Raw genomic sequence first — 26,188 nt, 5'->3', positions numbered from 1 at the left:
TCACTTCATTGTTTTCCTGATTTTTTACTATTCCTGGCTGGTTAGAGTGGAAAACCAGTCATCTTCCAACCTGCCTTGGCTGCTGTTCCTTCAATAATTAGCCAGTTCTATAATAGTAGTGAAACTAAGTAAGAGTATAACTATTTGGGTGAATCTGTGCAGTGTGTGCATCCAAAAAATAGGTAGTGGAAGAAGCATGAAGTAGCAGGGTATTTCAGCATTGCAGGACAGCAAGGAAGAACAGAATGGTGTAGCCATACCAGGCTGGACAGTTAAAATTTGGTAGGTTAGTGCAACGTTTGGGGTTTGACATTGTCCTTGCAGGATACAACAGTTTGCAGAAGGCTGTGCAGAGTTCATGTAAACAGTATTGGCATATTAGAACAATGCTTGTTACAGTTCACTGTAACCTGGCTACTCCTAGCTAGTTTATATTCTGCAAAGTGTGAACAGGAACAGAGTCAGGCTTGGTTCTCATTAAGAGCATAACTGAATCAATTCAAAGGATCAAGATTCTCTCCAATGCTGAAAGCAGAATATTTAATAATGGTACAGATTTTACTGGTGGAGGATACAAACCAATTATTTATAATTTTATTTGAAAATATTGCAAGTGATGGACATTAAACTTTTACTCCAGCATCTCAAAATGCAACTATAATATATACCAACTACATTACCAACCACAGTAACCTGCAAGTTTCCTTTTTGTGAATTATACACAATACAATTGTCCTGATTCATTGATTCTGTCACCTTAACCCTTCTCAATTTCTCACCAGACTCCATTCCTCTGATTTTTGCAACCATCACACCAATCTCTCTCCTCATCAGCTCAGCTGCATGAACATTTTATCAACTTCACCATTCTTTCAATTCAGAACTGGAGTTGGTATGTATTATAGATGACAGTAAAGTGCCACTGAGCTTAAAATGTATATACTGTAATGGTTCAATAGTGCGTTTCCCTGATGGCTTAGTAAATTCTGTCAAGGAGTAGGAAATTCCAAGATTTACTTGGAGAACTACTTTGAGCAGGTCTAAACGTTAGGGGCTTTAGAAGAAGCTCTTGGGTCATGATTCAATCATTGTTCTTCATTTAGTTCCCTGGCAAATCCTGGCTCCTCTAGTGATTGGCTAATTGAACAAGACATCAGATTAACCAGAATGGCAGCAAAAAAACAGAAAGAAAGGTGGAAAACAAACTATTTCGGGAAAGAGGTCCCTTTCCTCCACCACGATGTCAAATTTGAGTGCATCTTTTTGGGAGCTTAAAAAACACAGCCAGTTAATATGGTTGCAGGCCTAAATCAACAACTTTTTTTATCTTGAAGTTTAGTTCAATTGTGTAATAAAAATAGTATTTGCACAAAATTAGTACTAGATGTAAATTTGTTACAGCCCAAGGCAGGAACTGTTACAATGTTTGCAATCTGGCAGCTAAGAAGAAAATCTGAATATCACCGTGTATAGCTGAAATGCAGCAGTCCCACCCCATAAAGTTTCACACATTTCCGGCTGTGATAAACTTTATGCTTGAAAACTTTCAGAAAGTTATCAATATGATCAACAAAAAAAGCAAGGGAAGTGATAGAATGAGGGAGGATGTAGCTCCTGAATTTCTTTGGCGTTTTTCTTCAGCTTCTCTAAAATTCCAGATTTGTGCCAATTTGTGGTGATTTGGGTCAGTCTTATCGATCATATTCTTGGTAGTTTCATCCCCTCCCCCAAACTCATATCATAAACAATCTTCATCTCCATCTCCTGAAAATATAACGAAGGATACAGGAAAAATTTGTATAACACCACAGTTTATTTTCTGGGTTGCTTTGAGCAACATGTGGTTTAGTAAATTGTCCAATAAATTCCATGTCAAACTATGTTTCTTGTCTTCAATCTATATAACCCTATGCATGTGATAGTATCTCCCACATGTGACCATGTCCATTTAACAGAGTGATGTTCCTATGTGGTTGCTGAAGGGGAGCCTGCATTGGAGAATTGTGGCCAGTTTTTTTTATATCTACACTCCCTGCTTGGCATCAGACAACTGGTGCAATGTTCTGGTGTATGTATGAAACCCACATTCTTTTGTAAAAGCCATGCATTATTGTCGATATACATGGGAGGTCTTCTGAATGAAAGGCACTTTCAGCCGAATTGTAAAGATGCTCAAAATGCACCACTGCCATAGCATTTCACTTGGACTATAAAGTAAAAACGCGACCAGTTCATTTTTAACAACCGAAGTACAGTGAGCAGCAAAAAAAAACTGTATTGCAAATAAGTCAGTATTATGAAAAGTCAAACATCAAATGGATTCAAGCGACCCAGAAATATCAGCCACACATTGATCTCAGATGAAATATTTGCATGTGTGATTGGTTAATCCCCATCAGCCCAAACCTACTATCATCCACTGGCCTTGGCGGGTGCTTGTGGAGAGTGTGGACAAGGGCATGTAGTTGACATTGAGCTGATTGATGAACATTTGCATCTCAATATGTCTTTAAAAGGTACATGAATAAATTTGTTAAACAGAATAAAAATTGATCCTCATATGATTTAAAAATTATTACTGTGCAGACAGCTCACTTTACCTGGTACTCAGTAGATTTTTGAGACCCTTCCTGGATTTGATGATTAGGAACATTTGTTTTCTTCTATTATATATATATATAAATATGTATATACACACAGAACAGATATGGATTCACTCAAATGTATAAATACATCAAAATAGCAGCAATGCCAGTCATCATTAAACTAAGAAATTACAATCTAAAAAAAACAAATTAGGAAATTAGATTTAGTTACACAAGAGGAAGAACAAGTTTCAGCTCCCTCCTACTAAAAAGGGTGAAGACAGCTTCATAAAATAACCAGTGGTCAAGGGGCAGCAAAGAACATATGATGCAATAAAATGTGGTTTCTTTGGTGACAAGAGCCATCTTGTTTTACTATGTATGTTTTACTTGTTCTTTTCTTTGTATTTCCATCCTTACACTAAACCAACTCTTTTCCCCTTCTGGGTTGCAGCTGGCTGCTGTCAGAAGGCCCAAAATAAGACTCAGCCTTCAGAATATATATGACTATTGTTGTCACCAAATCATTCAAGTTGTGGAAAAGTTCCAATGCACTTCTTCCTTGGCCAGTTGGAACCCAGCTGATGCAGCTCATGTTGCCCTTTAAAATCACATCTGTGTTCAGAAATACATTCTCTACACTTTCATATTTTTAACAGTTATTTGCCCCAAAGCAGCGTTGCAAAATACATGAGACACATGCTCATTGGTAAACAGTTGGATACAGGTATCATATTCAAATGACCTACACAAATGAGCCATTTTTTTACATTTCCTGGTAAAATAGCAAAATGAGAAGTAGTGTTGATCATCAGGACTGTTACATAGTTTCTGAGTGAGACAAGATGTTTCTCAAGTAGATGTATATGAGTTTTCCATTTACCAGGATGGGATAATCGAACTAAAATGAGCATAGATAGCTATCATTAATTATAGATAGCCCTGTAGATGGCAGATTTTTATTGGACAACACTGCTCCAATAGGAAATAAATACAATGCATGAAACAAATAGCAAAAAATTCAATAGTTCCCTCTAAATTATGTGGGGTTGGTTGTCACCAGATGGAAATTGAGAGGCAAGGGAAAATAAAACAAAATCAACAGTCAATCAAAATATTTAAAACAGCAGCTACATTTAAAACCTATCTGACAAGGAAAAATTGAAATATTCTTTCAAAAATGTCAGTCACAAATTGTGTATTGATCAAGAAAATATTTCTAAAAAACATATATTCCCAAGAAAAAAGCCTAGTTTAATTATGACAATGTGCCAATTAAAAAGGTTCCTGTACTTGTATTTCTCAGTCTGCCTTTTATTCCCCAAAACACTAAAGCACACGAACAGAATCACAATGCTTTTCACCATCAGGTGATAATCAACATCACTAATAATCTCTTTCTTTAAACTGTTTCATCCCCCTTGCCTCTGCCTATCAAATCAGTGACTTGTTGAAAATCCCGTTACAGTGCTTCAGTCAGGAGGCTTGGGCTGTCTCAGTCAGGGGAGCCATATGTGGTCTTAATGTTTAGTAAAGGTTGAGCAGGTATAGCAGAACCCTCAGCCCATACCTTCACATTTGCCAATACACTTGGACACAATGGGGCTGAGCTGTAATTCCATATTAAGTGAAACAGCATATCAGTGCTTGCCAACGAAGTTCCAACAGAAGACCGAGAAACATCAAACTAACATGCAGTTAAGGAGTTATAGGAACAGGATTAGGCTAATTTGCCTATAAGCTTATAGTACCATACAGTTAGGCTTAGGCTCATCAATATTGCATGAAATTGGGAGAGCGAGGGAGAAAGGTAGCAGGAAATCAAAGCCCTGCTTGGTCAGTATTGTGCACAACAGGAAATAGTCCACTGTTCCGACATCTAAGTGAGTGATACTGTCAGAGAAAGATAGCAGCAGTTTGCTTGCTTCGTTGAAAAAGATGGCTGATATTGGAATGAGACATTGATACAGCCAGGGATGAAAAATACTAAGCAGAACTAGTATGGGAGGGTTGAAGTTTACTGGTGACACTGAAATCTAATAATGCAACATAAACTAATCCCAAGACTTTGAGTGTTTTGGGGTACAGAAACTCTGTGTTACCTCACCTTATATTTTCTTTCTCCCTGATAGGACAGGACCAGCAACGCTGTAAAGCATTTTACATGTGTATTGCCTGCCACCATTAATTAACTGAAGACAGTTATTGGTTCATGACAATTGACACCTCTAAGAGGAGGACACTGGTAATTTTATCATTGGCAAGAATTTAGATCTATTTTTCGGGGTGATGGATATTCCAGAAATAGGCAAGTTGATGTACTGTATAGGAGGAAAGGGAAAACCATTAATTAATTCCTAAATTAAACGAAAACTCTGGATGTACTTAAAGGGCTAAATGGTGCATTCTTCCTTGAGACTTTGCTCTTCTACTGATGATGTTGGCCATGGGAAGAGGAATAAAATCGAGTAGGAACCAGTAGGATTATACCATGTGGAATGGGTAGTTCAAGAAAACAAGCGTCTGCACGTTCTCCCTGCTTAACCACCACCCAAATCCCTTTTCAAAGGTACCCTTATCCTGTCCTCTGGTGGTCTCCTACAGCTAGTCCTTTCTGCCACCCAAGATCATAATGCCCAAGAGTCACTATTGGGAGACTGTCTCAGTATTGACATTGATCTATATGAAATCTGGTGGAACTCTCATCCTTTTCTGTAAGGCACTAAAAGGGAATATGTTCAAAACCAATGCCTATGCTAGGAAGCTCTCTGTTAAAGAAACCACAGACAAGAATATCAGCACACATGCACACACACATACACACTGGAGCTCTGAACAGACACATCTAGTACGCCTTAAGAACAGAGTTAGGCTGAATCACAGTTGTGTAATCACAAGTAATATCTATTGGTATCGTGTCACCAAATGATGCTTTCCTTGACTCTCTACATTCTAAGGAGCCCTGGCAACCTTTACCTTCACAAGGATGGTTTTATTTAGAAAAGGAAGAGCAGCTCTTTGTTTTTCCAAACAAAAAAGTAAAATTGGGAAAGTCAACGGCTCTAGTACATTTACTGAATTTCACTAATAAAATTTCAACCAAACTCTGAGAGTCGTCTCCAGGTTGTAGATCCTTAATCTCCTCCATCCATCCACTGATTGACTTCCCTTTGAAGGTCTTCGTCATTGACCAGTGGTCAATTAACAGTTTTGGTGATTTTTTAAAAAAAAACAAACTTCTCATAAAAAGATTTGTTTTTCTCATTCTGTGACTAGGCACACTTCCTTCCAGCCCATTTCTGAAGTACCTTCCCAAATGTGAGATGCATTGTTGCTTGTTTTAATTCAGTATAATGTCTTATTGATCTCCAGTCTTAAAGGTAGGGATACTGGTTCACCTTGGTTGGGCTCAGTGGGTATCCTGTGTAGACAGCTGAGGCTGGCGAAGCATTGATGTATGTCTGATGGGCAAACTGGGGTTGGTACTGACTTGGATGGATGGTTGGAGAAGGCAGTACTCTTGGCCCCATGCCTACGGGCACTTGGTGAACTATTCCCCCAGGATGGGCAGCATAGGCGTGCCTGGCAGAGCCCTGCGATGTCACAAGGTGAGCCACCGTGCCTGTGGGGCCTAGGGCAGCAGGTGTGGCATAGGTATACAGATGAGGCTGACCCGGTAGATGAGCTGCAGCCAGGTGAGGATGCACAGTGGTGTGTGAAGGACTACGATGTGGGAATGAATAAGGAGCCTGTGCAATAGTTGGTGTGATGTAAGCCTGTTGTCTTCGATGTCCATGGTTTCCACTCCGCTCCGGTATGCTTGTTGCGTGTTGCTGAGCCTAGAGCACACATTCATTGTTAATTGAGATAGAGAGAAACTTTTGCATAACTTTTCAAGAAATATGACTTTATTTCTAAGATCAATCTTCCCCTCCAATATAAAGCAGCAATCATAACAGTATTTGAATCTCCTCACCTATAAAGAGATCTCTTCATACTCAATCCTCACTTCAGAAGGTACAGAGATTGAAAGTATGCAGATGTGGATCAGAAGTACTGTGAAGTCAAATGAGCTTAATCCTCTGTTTACTAATACAGGGATCCAGGCATGTCTATATCTTTCCACGCAAGGTTTGACATTTCAGTTATACCTGGTATTTGTGGAGGAATTCCAGACATATTCCTCTCCAGACAACTGGAGAGATCTCATTATTACCCATTCTTTTCTTTACACTGCAAATACAGCCAGGAATGCCCAGAATAACCCTTGCTGCACTCTATACTCTTTTCACATATAAAGGGATTCAGCCACAATCAATGACAAAAAGTAACATGCATGAAGATGGTCACAGAAATCAGGAGCACGTGGACAAGAAAATGAAGTGAAGCAAAATTGGGAGTGAGTATCAGATCTGAAGGAAGTGACCAGAGATCAAGAAATCAGGGAGAGCAGACAAGGATCAGGAAAGAGCAGATAAGAATAGCTTGCAAGCAAACAGGATTTGAGCACGAGTAGTTGTGGATCAGGCATGAGTAGATGGAGAAGATAGAACCAGACAGGAATTGGTAGCAAAGGCTATGTGGATCCAAAATCAGAGATGAGGAGTAAGCATTTGGGGATTGGAGTGAGCAAACTGCAGCTAGAACCATCACAGTGGAATCAGGAACAGGTAGTTATATATTGAGAGTGTGATAAATACTGATTGAATAGGATTAAAGAGTGAATGGACAGACTAGGAGAGGGAAAATGGGATTGGGGATGGATAGATCTTGGCAGTAACATATACTTTAACTTTGAATGAATATAAAAGCATACATTAGGTACCTGACTGAGATTAAGTGGTTGCTGTTGCAAGGAATGGGCTGTTGACCTCTGTTGCCGGTAAGGTGATATCCCCGAGAAACTCCCTGAAGAGTGGCTTGTACTAGATGTTACTATGCTGGAGTTTTTGGTTTTATGTCCCAATGAATGTTGCCCCTGTATACCTGAAAGAAAAAAATCAACATGAAAAGATGTAATAATTCTTCTAAACAGGAGAGACATCTTGAAATTTAATTTAGTTAAATATAGTAAGAAAAAAAACATAATTGGACAATATGTGCTCCATGTCTAAAACAGGTGTAGTCAACTAGCCTTTGCTACAGATCTCAGATTAATTGGTCTTTCATGAGATAAGCACCAAACTATTAACATATCTGGTATATAATCAGAAATTCAAATAATGAAAAGTCATAAATAAAATCTGACTTCAATTAAGTTGAAGTTTTAATGTGGTTTATTAGCTGAAGTGCTTATAGCAATGCTAGTTAATCCCATCTGGCAAAGCAAATTATATCCTCTTTACTGCTGAATACCAGCTGAAAGATAATGCATTATTTAGCTGCAATTTAAGTTAGTGACCTTGAAAGCCACAAGGTGTGTCAGTTGATGAAAGTTGTTTCTAGATTAGCATGTGCTCCTGTAGATACTGCCTCAGGCAGAGAAAGACTAAAATTACCTTTTTTCTTTTCTTTTTATAAAATCAGTTCATAGAATCTTATAGCACAGAAGTAGGACCACCCTGGTTTTTTGAAAGAGATGCACAATTAGGATCACTACCTTGCATTTCCTCAAAGGCTTTCAATTTTTTTTGTCAAGTACTTGGAGCAATTTTATTGGCTCACATTCTCAGGTGTGACTAGTGCAAGGCACAGTACACAGAATGCCACATTTTATACATAATTGAATGACATTCATGGTATTATTTAGAACATGGTATATTTTTAAAGAGACAGGCCTGAAATTCTGCAGCAGCTCAATTGAGAACAGATAGACTCCCTTGTTCTCAATTCCAACCTCAGTGGAAATAATTTCTTCAAAGAACTTTCAAACAAGGCATGGCCGAAGCTGATGCTGGAGGCCACCTGAGTTGATTAAAGGAGACTGCTATTCGCTATCTGCAACACTGAGGTATTCCTCAGAAACTGCCAATGTCAGCAGCAGTCTATATTCCTCTGTGTCGATGCATTTTGGAAATTTAATTACCAAATTAGTTATTCTCTGAGTGCCACTGGTGGTCTGTAGATTTCCTGTATGGACTGAAACAATTGTGTGCAATAGAAGGAGCAAGACGGAAAAGCTACAGCTACCTGAGACAAGGCGGTCACATCCTGCTACAGTATCGCTTGACTGTGTCTTGAGGGGAGGGACAATGATAGTCCGTGGGTTTCCACCATAGTGGCTGTCCGAGTGTCCTTTGGTCGAGTTGTAGGTGGTGTTGTTGCCAATGGTGTGTCGCTGTCGCACTGCACTTGGACTGTTGCTGCTCGAGGAGTCTGAATCTGGCGAGTCATGAACTGTGACACAGCTGATCACATTCTTCCTCTGCTTTGATGATCTGGAGTTAAAAAAAACAAGTTTTTAAAAAAATAATCAACTGGAGTGAAATTAACTTTTTTATCGACAGCAGCTTATATTCCTTATGAAGGGCCTGAGACCATGTGAGTTCCTGCTTGCGGCAAATGTAGGATAGGGTTAGAGTGAAAGAGCTCAAAGCTTTGGCTCAAGAGTCTTCAGTGAGGAGAGGCAGAGGTTAAGGTAGATTTCCGGCAACTTGCTTTTTTTCTGATTGCACAGGTAGAACAGTAGAAATGCTACGCAGGATGGTGGAATCAAGTCAAGTCAACTTTTATTGTCATTTCGACCATAACTGCTGGTACAGTGCATAGTAAAAATGAGACAACGTTTTTCAGGACCATGGTGTTACATGACACAGTACAAAAAACTAGACTGAACTACGTAATAAAAAAAACACAGAGAAAGCTATACTAGACTACAGACCTACACTGGACTGCATAAAGTGCACAAAAACAGTGCAGGCATTACAATAAATAATAAACAGGACAGTAGGGCAAGGTATCAGTTCAGGCTTTGGGTATTGAGGAGTCTGATAGTTTGGGGGAAGAAACTGTTATATAGTCTGGTCGTAAGAGCCCGAATGCTTCGGAGCCTTTTCCCAGATGGCAGGAGGGAGAAGAGATTGTATGAGGGGTGCATGGGGTCCTTCATAATGCTGTTTCCTTTGCGGATGCAGCATGTAGTGTAAATGTCCGTGATGGCGGGAAGAGAGACACCGATGATCTTCTCAGCTGACCTCACTATCTGCTGCAGGGTCTTGCGATCCGAGATGGTACAATTTCTGAACCAGGCAGTGATGCAGTTGCTCAGGACGCTCTCAATACAACCCCTGTAGAATGTGATGAGGATGGGGGGTGGGAAATGGACTTTCCTCAGCCTTTGCAAAAAGTAGAGACGCTGCTGGGCTTTCTTTGCTATGAAGCTGGTGTTGAGGGACCAAGTGAGATTCTCCGCCAGGTGAACACCAAGAAATTTGGTGCTCTTAATGATCCCTACTGAGGAGCCGTCGATGTTCAGCGGGGAGTGGTCGCTCAGTGCCCTCCTGAAGACAACAACTATCTCTTTTGTTTTGTTCACATTAAGAGCCAGGTTGTTGACTCTCCACCAGTCCATTAGCCGCTGCACTTCCTCTCTGTGTGCTGACTCGTCGTTCTTGGCGAACTTGATGATGTGGTTCGAGCTGTGTGTTGCAGCACAGTCGTGGGTCAGCAGAGTGGACAGCAGTGGACTGAGCACACAGCCCTGGGGAGCCCCCGTGCTCAGTGTGATGGTGGTGGAGATGCTGCTCCCGATCTGGACTGACAGAGGTCTCCCAGTCAGGAAGTCTAAGATCCAGTTGCAGAGGGAGGTGTTCAGGCCCAATAGGCTCAGTTTTCCAATCAGTTTCTGAGGGATGATTGTGTTGAATGCTGAACTGAAGTCTATGAACAGCATCCGAACGTATGTGTCTTTTTTGTCCAGGTGGGTTAGGGCCAGGTGGGGAGTGGTGGCAATGGCGTCATCTGTTGAGCAGTTGGGACGGTATGCAGACTGCAGAGGGTCCAGTGAGGGGAGCAGCAGGGTCTTGATATGCCTCAGGACAAGCCTCTCAAAACACTTCATGATGATGGATGTAAGTGCAACGGGACAGTAGTCATTTGGGCAGGACAGTGAAGACTTCTTCAGCACAGGGATGATGGAATGCTCCTCTTGTGGGTATGTGACAATACAGGAGATCTCTGATGTTCCTGACAACTACACCTGCAAGTAGTACATCCAGCTGCAATTTCTTACACACCACATTAGGAGAATGGAGCTGGAGCTGGATGAACTCTAGATCATTCAGGAGGCTGAGGGGTTAGTTAATTGACAGGAGATACAGGAAGTTAGGACACAGGTAACTGGGTGACTGTCAGGAGAGGGAAGGGGATAAACAGCTAATCCAGGGTATGTCTGTGGCCATTTCCCTCAATAACAAGAATACTACTTTGGATATTGTTGGGGGGAGGGGGTTGGGGATGACAGTAGAGAAAACCACTGTGTTCAGATGTCTGGCATTGAGTCTGGACCCGTGACTCAGAAGGGAAAGGAAAAGAAGAGGCAAGCAGTAATGACAGAGAGGATTCACAAAGTACACTGCAGATGCTGTGGTCAAATCAACATGTACATACAAGCTGGATGAACATCAGGACTGAAGAAGGGTCTCGGCCCGAAACGTTGACTGTTTATTTCAATGGATGCTGCCCGACCTGCTGAGTTCATCCAGCTTGTTTATACATGATAGAGGATTCAACGATTTGGGGAACAGGCAGGAGGATCTTTGGAAGAGAATGAGATTCCCAGAGGGTATGTTGGCTCTCTCATGCCAGGGTTCAGGAGCTCGCTGGATCTAAAGTACTATGCAAAAGTCTTAGGTACATATATATAGCTAGGGTGACCATAGACCTGGAGCAAAGAGTGTGTTCCTAAATCTGGTGAGAGCAGAAGATGTTGGGAAAAACGAGGGTGGAGTGCAGCAGGAGGGATGTAGAACAGGTGGCAGAGAAGGTGTTTTAATCAGTTTTCCAGGTATTCCTGATCAGCTGAAACACTAAATGTTAATTATCATTGAGAATGAACTTTAAACTAGATTAACAGATAGATACCAATTATATTGTTAGCTGGCATCAAGAGGAATAGGGTGATTTCATGAGTTTCTTTATGGTGATACATGTGATTGTTGATTCATAGAAAGTAGTAAGAATTTTTTAGTTGTTTGACCATCTATACTGCCAGGCCCTTGGAAACAGTGCCTTATCCTTAAAAGACCTCAAATTGTCTGGTAATCACAGCTATTGTGGATCAAATTTTGTTCGCTCCCTTCAAGGATCTTGTTAGCCAAAGCATTTTATCAATGATGCATCTTATTGCCAATAATTCACCATCTGAAAAATTCAGGGGTAGTTATTTCAAGGGATTTAAAGTCATGAAGAATTAAAAATGGAAAATAACAAAATGGCAGAGCCACATAGGTTATCTGTTGTTATGAAAGCATGTTTCCCATGGTGGGAGAGTCTAGGACAAATTGGCACAGCCTCAGGATAAAGGAGCGTCCATTTAAAACAGATGCGGAAAAATTTCTTTAGCCAGAGGGTGGTAATTTTGTGGAATTTGTTGTTACAGGCAACTGTGGAGGTCAGGTTGTTGGGTGTTTTTAAGGAGGAAATTGATAAGTTCTTGATTGGCCACAACATCAAAGGTTCCAGGGAGAAGGCAGGGGAGTGGGGCTGAGAAGGGGAAGGAAGTATCATCCATGATTAAATGGTGGAGCAAACTTGATGGGCCAAATTGCCTAATTCTGCTCCCATGTCTTATGCTCTAATTTGGATTTAAAGTGGACGGATTACTGAAGCTACAGTAACACATGGCATGGATTTATTACCGCTCCTGAGGTTGCTGTCACCTTGCTCTCCATGGACAAAGCAGTTCAGTCACTTGTACATATCCATAGATCCATTCATAGACAGTTACTTCTTAGAGGCCTCAGTAAGCCAGTGCAGGGGAGACATTTTTCCTGGGAGAGGTCAGGCTAAGAGCACATGTACCAGTTAACTCCATGATAGTAGAGTCTTTAAATGGTCCACCTTTGGCATCTTACCTAAAGATCACATTCACAAACTACTGTCTCTGTGGAAACACCTACAGTAAGTAATTAGAATTTTTAAATGGCTGCGGTGACTATGAGTACTTTTGAGCTGGAAGCTACCAGAGAGCTCTGGTGAGGTTTTCATCTTTAATATTAAGAGCTCTTTAAATGGTTTTCAACCAAACATAAAGCATTGAGGATACTTTTTAGTGGATGTCACATGACAGTGGCTACCTCTACTTGAGAACTCTGATTTATATTGGGAATTCTGTAGAATAATGTTGTACAACGGTGCGCGTCATCACTTTTCAACGGACTTGAGATATCATGAACTGTCGCTTATTTGGGGATGAGTGAGCTGAGTGCAAAATTTAAGTCACAATTGGGGCCTTTTGTAACTCATTGGTGGCAATGTTCCCCCTAATTTGTAACGATCAGTGTGCGCAAAAATCTTGTGCTGTGCAATTTTTTTTACCTAGTGACAACAACTTGTGCACACTGAATAATTTCTTCAAAAAACAGTATAAATAAGCCAGTTCTAAAATCTACAGACAAATCATCGCAAACTCCTTGTTGTCAACACCGCCCGCATCAGAAACTGGAAAAGGAAATGTGATGGTGTACTATTGTGGAATATACTTAACATGCCAACGAGGTAGAGGGTGAAAACCTTTTGTGCACAACTTAAATTCCCTTGTGTGCTAGTAGCAAAAGATGTGTGCACACACACACCATAGAGGGAACACGGCTTGGTGGCTTCAGATATCATGGTTCAATAGGCACTTGACAAACGCCTCTACAAGGAAGTGAGGTTTAAATAGAAAGGCCATTGTGTGAGTGGACAGTGTTAGAGTGGAGAACTTTATGGTAAGTTTCTTTCTATTAGGTCCAGCTAGAGTAATGGGAATAGTTCCAAGATCAGTGGTGTGTTCTTCATGCCAGATATGGTAGTTTTGAGACTCTCCAGTCACCCTGATAACTACATCTGTTACGTACATCCAGCTGGAACCCTCACAGACTGTGTTAGGGAACAGGAGCAGAAGCTGGATGACCTACAGTTCATACAGGAGAACGAGGAGGTGATAGCTGAGAGTTACAGGGAGGTAGTCACCCCCAAGTTGTGGCAGGTAGTTTAGCTGGGTGACTGTACAGAGAGGGTAAGAGAATAGGCATATGGTGCAGAGAAACCCCGTTGCGGTACCCCTCAATAAAAATTATATCACTTTGGATTCTGTTGTGGTGGGAGGAGGAAATGACCCTCCAGGGGAAAGCCACAGCAACTAGATCTCTGGCACTGTCTGGTCCTGTTCCTCAGCAGGGAAGCGGGGAGAAGTGCAGTGATGATAAGGGATTCAATAGTTAGGGAAGCATACAGGAGATTCTGTGGTTGTGAAAGAGATGACTGGATGGTATGTTACTTCTAAGGTTCCAGGATCAGGGATGTGTCAGATTAGGTCCACAACGTTCTAAAGGGGAGGGTGAGCAACCAGAAGTCATTGTAAATTCAGCAATGACATAAGGAGGAATAGGGATGACGTCCTGAAAAGAGAATAAAGGGAGCTAGACAGGAAGCTGAAAAGCAGGATCTCGAGGGTGGTGATTTCTGGAGTGCTGCCTATGCCAGTGAGGGTAAGAATAGGATGATATGGTAGGTGGAAGTGTGGCTGAGGAATTGATGCAGTGTTTCAGATTTGTGGATCACTGGGATCTCTTCTGGGGAAGATACCTGTACAAAAAGGACAGGTTTCATCTAAATTTTAGAGATACCAATTTGCTTGAGCTGTTGGCAAGTGTTTAACCTAGCTTGGCAGAGAAATGGGGACCAGAGTGATAGTCAGAGGTATGACTATCCTCAGAGTGATAGTCAGAGGTATAGTCAGAGTAGTTGGTATGCAGGAAGATACAGCATATAGAGAGACTGTGAGGAAAATAGGCCATTGATAAGGCAACATGGCATTTGGGGATGGGTCAATGTGTCTATTTTAGAACATTGGTCAGTATATGGAACTACGATGCTGTGGCCATTATGGGGACTAGGGTGTCACAAGGCAGAATGGCTGCTGAATGTTCCAGGGTTTAGATTTACAGAAGAGACAGAGAGGTAGATAAAAGAGGTAGTGACGTGGCATTGTTAATCAGGGATAGTATCACAGATGCAGAAAGGGAGAACATCATGGGGGAATTGTCTACTGAGTTTCTTTTCCAGGCAGAAGACAGAAAGAAGGGAACAATCACTCTAATGGGAGTACAGTATTCTATAGATCCCCCTCATTCCACTGAGGAGCAGATTAGGAGGCAGATTTTGGAAAGGTGCAAAAAAATAACAGGGTTGTTGTCATACATTACTTCAACTTCACTAATATTGATTGGCACATCCATTGTTTAAAGATATAGATGGACTTGTTAGGTGTGTCCAGGAAGGATTCTTGATGCAATACATAGATAGGCTGACTAGAGGAGAGGCTATACTGGATCTGGTACTAGGCTGTAATCTAAATCAGGTGTCAGATCTCTCAGTGGGGGAGCATTTTGGAGACAGTTACCACAACTCCCTAAAGGCTTGGAGAGAACATGTCAGCATGGGGAAGTATTTAACTTGGGTAGGAGAAATGATGGTGTCATTAATCAGGAACTGGGAGCATAAATTGGAAACAGATGTACTCAGGGAAATGCACAATGTAAATCTGGACGTTGTTCAGGGAGCACTTGCATAGAGTCCTCGATAGGTTTGTCCCGCTGAGTCAGAGATAGAAATGGTAAGGTGAAGGAACCAAAGTTTTCAAGGTATTTTGAAAATCTAGTCAAGAGGAAGAAAGAAGTTTACTTCAGGTTTAGGAAGCACATTAGACACGGAAAATGCATCAGACGTAAAACACTATAGCATATTACAGGTCTTTCTGCCCATGGTGTCGTGGCAAATTTTATCCTACACCAAGATCAACCTAAACATTCCATTCTACATTGCCTTCCATTTTTCATGTGCCTATCCTAGAGTTTCTTAAATGTCCCTAATGTATCTGCTTCTACCACCACCCTTGGCAAGGCATTCCATACACTCACCGCTCTTTGTATAAAAAACATACCTCTGACAATCCCCCATAATTTCCTCCAGTCACCTTAAAATTATGCCCCCTCATATTGGCCATTTCCGCCCTGGGAAAATGTCTCTACCCACCCTTATCAAGTCATTTTTTTTTTCATTTTCATTTTCATTTAGAGATACAGCAGGAACAGGCCCTTCTGGCCCAATGAGCCTATGCCACCCAACTACATCCTTGTGACCAATTAACCTACTAACCCATACATCTTCAGAAGGTGGGAGGAACCCATGCTGTCATGGGGAGAACATACAAACTCCTTACAGACAACAGCAGGAATTAAACTCAGGTCAATGGGATGTAATAGTGTTACACTAAACACTATGTCCAAATGCCTCTCATCTTCTTTCACTCCAAAGAGAAAAGTCCAAGTTTGCTCAACCTATTCTCAGAATACTTGCTCTCTAATCCAGGCTGCATCCTCGTAAATCTCTGCAACCTCTCCAAAACTTCCACATCCTTCCTGTAATGAGGTAACTATAATTGAACATAATATTCAAAGTGTACTCTAACCAGGGGATTAAGAGTGCAATATTACTTCATGGCTCTTGAACTGAATCCCCTGATTAGTGAAGGCCAACACATCATATGCCGTTTTAACAACCCTGTCAACTTGTGCAGCAAATTTGAGGGATCTATGGATGTGGATCCCAAAATCCCTCTGTTCCTCCCCACTAAGAATCCTGCCATTGACCCTGTATTCCTTCTTCAAATTCAACCTTCCAAAGTGAATCACTTCACACTTTTCTGGGTTGAACTCCATCTGCCACTTCTCACCCTAGCTCTGCATTCCATCTATGTCCCACTGTAACCTACAACAACCTTCTACACTAACCACAACTCCACCAATCTTCAAGTTATCTGCAAATTTACTAATCTACCTTTCCAATTCCTTGACCAAGTAAGACTCACTGATCCATAGTTCCCATGTTTAACCTTACTCCCTTTTTGAACAAAGGAGAAACATTTCCCATCCTGCAATCATAAGATACTGATCCTGTGGCCAGTGAGGGTGCAAAGATCAATGCTGATGGCACAGCAATCTCTTCCCTCACTTCCCATATTAATAGATTACAGGCTTTCCCCGCTATCCGAAGGCAGAGTATACCTATGAAACTGTTTGTAAGCCAAAATGTTGTGAAGTGAAGAAGCAATTACCATTAATTTATATGGAAGAAATTTTTGAGTGTTCCTGGACCCAAAAATTAATCTACTAAATCAGATCAAATAACACATGAAACCTAAAATAACATGAACATATAGTAAAAGCAGGAATGATATGATAAATACACAGCCTAAATAAAGTAGAAATATTGTATATACGGTGTAGTTTCACTTATCAGAATCGGGAAGACAGCGAGCCAAAATTGATTTGGAGAAAAAAAATCAGCACATACACGCATGTGCACACAACTGCCTGCACAAGGCTTCACAGTCATGGTAGTCTTCCTCGGGGTAAACACACGCATAAAGTGGGCGTCTTTTTTGCCAAAATCCTCTTTGGTTTGCGAAAACAGGTACTAATGTTGGTCTTTCGTAACAGCAAGCTGTCATAAAGCGAACATTCGAAAAATGGGGGCCAGCTGTATATTGTGTTGGCCCCTTGGGACTTATCCCAATGTTTTTCACAAGTTCCAGCTCATCAGCCTGTTTTACTGAAACAGCCCTTTCAGGTGAGGCGAAGATTCTACCCCTTTCCATCTTCCATAGGGACCACTCCCTTCCTGACTCCATTAGCCTCTCATTCCTCTCTACCCAGCCCCTTCAGCTGCAATTGTCGCAGATGTAACACTTTTTTTTACACCTTCCTTTGGTCCTCCCATTTCTGCCCCTATCACCTATCTTTGCCCCCCTCTGCCTCCTGGCTCTATCCAGCCACTACATCCATACAATGGCATGCAAAAGTTTGGGCACTACTGGTCAAAATTTCTGTTACTATGAATAGTTCAGTGAGTAGAAGATGAATTGATCTCCAAAAGTCATAAAGTTAAAGACGACACATTCTTTTCAACATTTTAAACAAGATTAGTGCATTATTTTTGTTTTGTACTATTTTACAGTGAGAAAAAGGAAAGGAGCACCATGCAAAAGTTTGGGCACCCCAAGAGATTTGAGCTCTCAGATAACTTTTGCCAAGGTCTCAAACCTTAATTAGCTTGTTAGGGCTATGGCTTGTTCACTGTCATCATTAGGAAAGGCCAGGTGATGCAAATTTCAAAGCTTTATAAATACCCTGACTCCTCAAACTTTGTCCCAACAATCAGCAACCATGGGTTCCTCTAAGCAGCTGTCTAGCACTCTGAAAATAAAAATAAATGATGCCCACAAAGCAGGAGAAGGCTATATGAAGATAGCAAAGCATTTTCAGGTAGCCATTTCCTCAGTTCGTAATGTAATTAAGAAATGGCAGTTAACAGGAACGGTGGAGGTCAAACTGAGGTCTGGAAGACCAAGAAAACTTTCCAAGAGAACTGCACATAGGATTGCTAGAAAGGCAAATCAAAACCCCTGTTTGACTGCAAAAGACCTCCAGGTAGATTTAGCAGACTCTGGAGTGGTGGTGCACTGTTCTACTGTGCAGCGACACCTGCACAAATATGACCTTCATGGAAGAGTAATCAGAAGAAAACCTTTCCTGCATCCTCAGCACAAAATTCAGCATCAGAAGTTTGCAAAGGAACATCTAAACAAGCCTGATGCATTTTGGAAACAAGTCCTGTGGACTGATGAAGTTAAAATAGAACATTTTGGCCGCAATGAGCAAAGGTACGTTTGGAGAAAAAAGGGTGCAGAATTTCATGAAAAGAACACCTCTCCAACTGTAAGCACAGGGGTGGATCAATCATACTTTGGGCTTGGGTTGCAGCCAGTGGCATGGGGAGCATTTCACTGGTAGAGAGAAGAATGAATTCAATTAAATACCAGCAAATTCTGGAAGCAAACATCACACTGTCTGTAAAAAATCTGAAGATGAAAAGAGGATGGCTTCTACAACAGGATAATGATCCTAAACACACCTCAAAATCCACAATAGGTACCTCAAGAGGTACAAGCTGAAGGTTTTGCCATGGCCCTCACAGTCCCCCAACCTAAATATCATCAAAAATCTGTGGATAGACCTCAAAAGAGCAGTGCATGCAAGACGGCCCAAGAATCTCACAGAACTAGAAGCCTTTTGCAAGGAAGAATGGGTGAAAATCCCCCAAACAAGAATTGGAAAATTCTGAGCTGGCTACCGAAAGCATTTACAAGCTGTGATACTTGCCAAAGGGGTTGTTACTAAGTACTGACCATGCAGGGTGCCCAAACTTTTGCTTTGGGCCCTTTTCCTTTTTTGTTATTTTGAAACTGTAAAAGATGGAAATAAAAAAAGTAATCTTGCTTAAAATATTAAAGAAATGTGCCATCTTTAACTTTATGCCTTTTGGAAATCAGGTCATCTTTTACTCGCTTAGCTATTCACAGTAACAGAAATTTTGACCAAGGCCGCCCAAACTTTTGCATGCCACTGTAAGTTCACCCAAGGGCTCATACTCCCCCTCCCCTTCTCCTCATCTGGTTCTTGTTATATCTGCCATTTATCTCTCCAAAAATTAGAATGTCCTTTGCTAATCATATTCCATTAATGGCAGCCTTTTGTCTTCCCGTTTATTTCCTCACAGCAGCTGTCTGCAACCTTCACCATCCCCTCACTCCACCTATCATCCACCAGTCACTAACTCCATTTCCATTCCCCTTCCCTATGTGATGGAACCTGCTTGTCATCTTCCACACCTCCTCATTTCACTAAACACCCTTGGCTCCTGCCTGACCACTTCTCTTTTTCCTCTCACCACCCCCACTCTCCTCTCTGCCCTGATGCAAGGTTTCGACCTGAAACGTTACCACCTCGTTACCACCAGATGTGTGCTCAACCGTTTGGAGTTCTTCTAGCTGCTGTAAATTCAAAGAGTTCCGTGATACCGAAATTAACTAAATACGGCCCAACAAAACAGTGTTGCTCAGGGGCCAAGATGCAAAAAACATTCTACCAGCAGCCGTACACAAGACACACAAAGCACATGTAAGACGGCAGTAAAATACACTCACACAAAAAAAATAGTCCAAGTCCCTGAGTCCATGAATGTTGCAGCAGTCTGCAGTTGAACACGGTACATCTTGTCTTCTGCCAAGAGAACACTGGGGGGGGGGGGGGTGGGGGCAGCTCTAATTTCCACATGTACACTGCACCATACCACCTTCGGCACTCCGGTGGAGTGAGAGGCCTACTCCTTGCCACAACCCAGTTGTCTATAGTAAATCTGCCTCCTATGTTCACAGCCTGTCTGCTTCAATCCTAGTTTTTCTCTGCACCCTCAGGTACAAACCTAATTTATGACTATGCAGTATAACTTCTCCCTGAATTAAATTCTGGCTGAATCTCTCGGTCACAGCTCTTGATAGGCATCAAGGCACACTGACTGTAAGATGCATAAATGAAAATGATACAATAGCCCAAAAGCCGAATCAACAAGAAGAAATTCTTTCTTCAGTAATTGCTTTAAGACATAAGTATCTGAAGTCATCATTTATACAGCGTAAAATCATCAGAACATTGTTTTAGACTATATAGGCTACCAGGAACTCGATGCATATTAATCTCCTACTTGTGGTCACCTGTGTGAGTTATGCTGTGGTTACATACTATCACTCACAGCAGATTGGTGGAAAACAGTTGCAACGATACAGTTCTCTGTCCTGTATTTCCTATGAAACGGTTCCAACTCTGGTCATTTAAGCATTTTTGTACTCTTACCCCCATATCCCTCATCATTTCTACTAGTAATGTCAAATTCTCATCAAACACATGGTTAAATCTTCGAAAACATTCTGCTTTGCTAACTCTTGTTTCTCAGTCAGTGAGTTGTTATAAACTTAGCTTCTGCTACTGAAGAGCATTGTTGTTGAGTTCAAAATATGGTCACCAGCTGAAGCTTAAGTCAATAACACTTAAACTAAAGGATCAAACTTACATAACCATAATCAGTGTACCCAGTAAAGAATTTAAAACAAACCTCATCATTTCAGGTTGGAATGGATTTACTGTCACACACATGGATGCACAACATGTAGATGAGGAATTAAACAAAGGACCATATTAACATGGTAACATGAAATAATACCAGAAGAAGCTACTGTTAAGTATAATCAAAACCCTGCTACCCTGGTATAAATTCTAATACCTGTTGGGTACACGTTTGCGTTCTTCTTCATCATCTGTATCACTGCTGATGGTTATGACGCTGACTGCCGGGCTGGGTGTGTCAGGAATGACTATGGTCTGCCTCTGATTCTCCTGGGTTGTGCTGGTGGCCTCTCCCCAGCCACACGTCAAGGTGTTACAGGCCGGACTGTCCTGTACTACAGCACAGCGAGGAGGAGTGTTCTCCTTGACGCGTTTTGAGCGCTGCGGTGAGTGTGAGCTGAAGCTACGGGAGGAGGACACTTCGTATGCTGAAGTATTTCTGTGGGGATAAATATAGAAATGTTATGGCTTACACAAAAAAAATATCCTTGGCAGTGGGTCACATTAAACATAAGGCACAGAAAATTATTTAACTATGTTTAATATGGGATTGATTTCCTTTACTTTGAAATGTGGCCACCAAAGAAAAACTTAATTTGATATCTTTATATGAATAATTTGCCTTGTGTCAACTAAAAGTACAAATCGGAGAATTTCATCTCAATAAATTCAAAGACAAGGGAGCTGTTATTAATAATACTGATTTTTTCTTTAAAATTATAAGATTTTAATTTAATTTCCAATGGACGTGATATACAACTAGTTTTCCAAATGAATTTAGCGCACTGGAAGATTCGAAAAAACCAGGATGTAAATGTATACTTGGTAAAGCAAATTAAAAGTCAATGCAGGGAGCCGGGTTGAGGCTTTATTGAGAAATGATGTGCTAGATATAGCATGTTTGCGGGAAATGGGTGACACTGGATTGATGATTTCCATGCCTCTCTACTTCTGGGATTTCTCTTAAGTCTTACCTGGGTCTTATGTATATTAATTGCTATCATTAGAAAACAAATCCATTATCATTATATTCTGCTTTTACCAGGCTGGTGGTAGGAAAACTTGTAGGGTGTTAATTTTGTTTGTCAAACAGTTCCTGTTCCTGTGTTTCTAATGTACTGAGTAGACTGAGTGCCTTTTGCATAGTTTTGTTCATTCAGCTCAAAATGTACTGTATTACTTGGAGTTTAGAAAAATAAAAGGTGCCCTGATTCAAACATCAAGGACCTAGCAGGGCTTGACAGGGTAGATATTGAAATGGTTTCACTAGCGGGAGAGTCAGAACAGAACAGCACAAGAACAGGCTCTTTGGCCCATGAATCCAACTGTTTCTATCTGCATTTACATTGTCCATATCACTCTATTCCATGTCTGGTCATGTGTCTGTCCAATTGGCTTCTGGACATTTCTTTTGTATTTGTTTTTATCACCTCACCTGGCAACACAATCCAGGTACCTAACATTTTATCTTAAAACTAACTTGGATCACGCAGCTTTTTTAAACATTCCCACTCTCATCTTAAACCTATGCTCTATATTACTTGACAATGGCACCCTGGGGAAAATAAGATGCTGAATATCTATGCCTCTCAATTTTCTATCAGATCATCTCTCAGCAAAAACAAACCAAGTTTGTCCAACCCTCCTTACAGCTAATACACTCCAACCCTTTCTGCACTGTCTCTGAAGCCTCCACACCCTTCTTTCAGCGCAGTGCAAGAACTGCATTCATACTTCAAAGTTTTGTGTAACTGCACAAGACTTGCCAACTTTTATTCTCAATGCCCCACCCAATGAAGGCAAGCATGACGTATGCCTTCTTTTCCCCCTTCAACTTGTGGCACCATTTTCTTAAGGAGTTCCAATCTCCCTGTACATCAATGTTCCTAATATTCCTGCATTTACTGCATATTTTTCTCCTACATTTAATCTCCCAAAATGCATCACCTCACATTTGTTCATATTAAACTCTACCTGCTATTTCTCCACCCAAGTTTCCAATAGATCAATATCCTGCTGCGTCCTTTCAACACACACAAAATGCTGGAAGAACTCAGCAGGCCAGGCAGCACCTATGGAAAAAAAAAGTACAGTCAACGTTTCAGGCCGAGACCCTTCATCAGGACCTGATGATGCTGCCTGGCCTGCTGAGTTCCTTCAGCATTTTGTGTGTATGCTTGGATTCCCAGCATCTGCAGATTTTCTCTTCATCCTACAGCATCCTTTGACCACCATCATTACTATCCACAACTCCATAATTTTTATGTCTGCAAACTTACTAATCATACTTTACTAACTACATTTTCATCCAGATTATTAAGGTGGAGACACATACAGTTTTGAGAAGTTGAAGGTTATGTTGAACTGGCACAGAAGAGCATTTTGAGGTTTGCATAGATCAGCGATGATCAAATTGAATTGTGGGGCCGGTGGCCTGTTCCTGCACCTACATTCCTGTCCTTAATCCAAGATTGCACTTAAGTTTCTATATAAGAGTTTGCAGATTCAAGTTCGTCTTCTGAGAAGACTGATACCAGTCAAGATTATTACAGGATCTAGATGAACTGCTAAAGTGGGCCAAGGAATAATAAATGGTGCTTAAATCAGGAAAACGCAACACCATGCACTTGGCCACGTGAAACCAGGCATGTGAACAGTAGAGCTCTGAAGTGCGTAGCACAGCAGTGAGTCCTTTGAGTACAAGTCATTAACTAGGATGAGAACCAGGAGAACTAGAAATCCTAGTTCTCTGGAAGTGAAAGGTAGCAGGATGGGTTAAGGTATTTGATACACCTGCCCTCAGTTAAGGTACTGAGCACAGGATTTGGGCCATCGTGTAACCACTGTACAAGTCATTGGTGAGACCATACTTGGAAGAATGCTATTAAGGTAGAAAAGTTGGAGAAAATACATTTTTTCCTTGGAGCACTGGAAGCTGAATGGTGACTTTAGAGGTATACAAAATCATGAGGGGTTTAGATAAGATGAATGATCACACTTTTTATCCATGGTAGGGGAGTCTAAAACTAGAGGGCATAGGTTTAAAGTGAGAGTGGAAAGATTAAAAAGGGACCCACCAAGAAACATTTTTGCATAGGAGGTATACAGAACAAGCTGAATGAGAAAGTGAGAGAAGTGGGTATAATTACAATGTTTAAAAGACATTAAAAAAGATACATAGATAGAAGAAAAGGTTCAGCAGGTTATAGACCAGAAACAAGCAAATGAGACTAGTTTGAACAGACACCCTAGTCGACCTGAACAAGGTGATCTGATGGGTCTGTTCTCCATGCTGTATAAATCTGAGACTATGACTCTAAAAGCAGTGAATGAAAGTGCTATTACTTAGACAACTTGGCAGTCACATTTTAATACATTTTAACAGTAATTGTACTTCATACTTCAGAAACACTTGCCTGACTGAAAAGCACTTAGGAACATTCCAAAGTTGTGAGATATTAGGCATTAGGGAGAAATCTTTCTTAGTCAGGAACTCATGTTCCAATACAGACCAACTGAGTCAATTCAACTCTGTTTCTACACACCTGGCGGAGGACTGCTGCTTATTCTTCTTTGATGAGGAGCTTGAGGTGGGCTGCTGCCTCATTACATGAGCGACACCAATATTCAATGGTTGAGCAGATGGCAGAGTCACATGGCTTGCCAGCAGAGCAGGCTGCTGCATGATGGTGTTGTAATGGCTAGTATGTGGGTGAGTGTTCCTAAAGCAAGTAAAGACATTGAATGAGATCAGCACATATTCAAAATAAACAAACAATGCAGCTGTTGCAATAATTAAGCATCTTACTGGAACCATTTTCAGTTTAAAGACAATTCAAAGGGAAAGAGAGTAAGACTATTTATCAACATGGTCAGCACTTGCAGTGGCTTCTTTTATATGCATTGGGTCAATATCAGTGGAAGAGCAGCTTGGAGGGGTAGCTCATTCATAACTATAACCAGAAATCCCTGATAGATTTATCTGGCTCAGGTAACAATTCTGATTGAACTTTGCAAGATAAAGTTGGCTTTATATTGACAAAACTTGGTGATAGATTATAACCAAGCCAATAATTTGCTGCTCATGTGACCAAATAGAAAATCCTTGAGCAAGGAATGGGGAAAAAGTGAGCAAAATCTCTACAGGAATTATATCAGCTCCACACTTCTGGAAATAAATCAGCAGGATATAAATCAGCCCTCAATTTTTCAACACTGAACTCTATTGGGGCATCAGTGAATAACCATATGGCTAGTGACAGTGACAACACCTGGATAGATAACATTATATACAGGCGTATGAAAGGAAGAAAGTTGACAAAATCTATCAGAATAGCAAAGACGGTGTAAAAATACAGTACCTAAAGATTGTAACTTCGCAAGCTGATGCAATATATCTAGGTCTAATTAGTCCTGTAAGCCAACAAATGTAAGCAACTAGAAGCTTAGTAAGTGACAAGATTTAGGATAATGAAACATCAGTAGTACCCTGAGGCAGGAAGTCTTTAAACTATCCTGCTTCTTGTTTGTCAGGATTAAGTAAAATGAGCCATATTGCCTTCGTGAAAATGCTGATTCTATGTTGTTTGTATGTTTCAGTGGTACAATTGGGAATCAGGTTTCCATACATACCAGTCATCCGACGAGCAACTGAGATTTGGCAATTTTCAGCATGATGATGATGCCAATTATGCCACTATGTGGTGTCACAGTATATCAGATCTAAATTACACTGGTACCTTATCTGTTCTGGTGAGCAGCTGGCAAAAAATAACCTCATTTTAGTTGACCTGCTGAGTGAGTATCCCTTCACTTTAGTTTTATGTTAATCTAGTTTACCTCCAATCTGCCAGTTGCTGGGTCCCAGCCATTGTCTCTGGAAGAACAGTAGCATGCTGCATTGAGGTATGAGTCGTCACTCCTGTTAACTGCTGCCATGCTGGAGGTAAAAGAATCTGCTGGGTTCCACTAGGCCACGTCTGCTGCAAGGACAAGAAGCAATATCCAACGTTCAGCACCTTCTCAAAAAGTTTATAGTGCCAATGGAAGTCGTTTGGCTCATCGTATCTGAGCTCCTCCTTTCATAGTTTCATAGAACTATCTTCACTATTCTGGTTCTTACATGCAGCTTTGTTTTCTTTTGTCTGCTTCAGATGATTATCTGTTTCTTTAAAGGACCCATTGCCTTTGTTTCAATCACTCCATGAGGCAAAACACTCACACTCTAAAGCCCTGTTTCTCCTGACCTCCCTTCTTGTTCTCAGTTAAAACTGAAATCATTCACCTCCAACACTGATTAGTAAACCAATGGATATTTTTGTATTTATTTTGTCAATACCCTTTATAATTTATAGCTATTTAAAGCAGTTCATAACTTTCTATGGAAACCATCCCCTCATCCTAAAGTGTCAATCCTGATCATTCTTTACCACCCCTGAA

General features: G+C 41.0%; 1 protein-coding gene across 3 annotated transcripts in view; it reads right to left on the bottom strand.

Annotated features, from left to right (window-relative positions):
* Positions 1-578: 578 nt before the first annotated feature.
* The window catches only part of hipk2 (homeodomain interacting protein kinase 2), a 245,956-nt gene continuing 220,346 nt past the window's right edge, over positions 579-26,188 (bottom strand). For all 3 annotated transcript variants that reach the window (XM_059977784.1, XM_059977782.1, XM_059977781.1), the window contains exons 10-15: positions 25,589-25,731; positions 24,295-24,471; positions 20,907-21,188; positions 8,715-8,962; positions 7,411-7,571; positions 579-6,424 (exon numbers count right to left, since the gene is read on the bottom strand). In XM_059977784.1, coding sequence (XP_059833767.1) covers positions 5,960-6,424; positions 7,411-7,571; positions 8,715-8,962; positions 20,907-21,188; positions 24,295-24,471; positions 25,589-25,731 — 1,476 coding nt within the window. In that variant the 3' untranslated portion in view covers positions 579-5,959. The remainder of the gene's footprint in view (positions 6,425-7,410; positions 7,572-8,714; positions 8,963-20,906; positions 21,189-24,294; positions 24,472-25,588; positions 25,732-26,188) is intronic.

This window comes from Hypanus sabinus, chromosome 8 (assembly GCF_030144855.1).
Source record: "Hypanus sabinus isolate sHypSab1 chromosome 8, sHypSab1.hap1, whole genome shotgun sequence".
Classification (NCBI taxonomy): Eukaryota; Metazoa; Chordata; class Chondrichthyes; order Myliobatiformes; family Dasyatidae; genus Hypanus; species Hypanus sabinus.
Note: the sequence above shows the minus strand (reverse complement) of the source record. Positions and strands in the feature narration are given on the sequence as shown.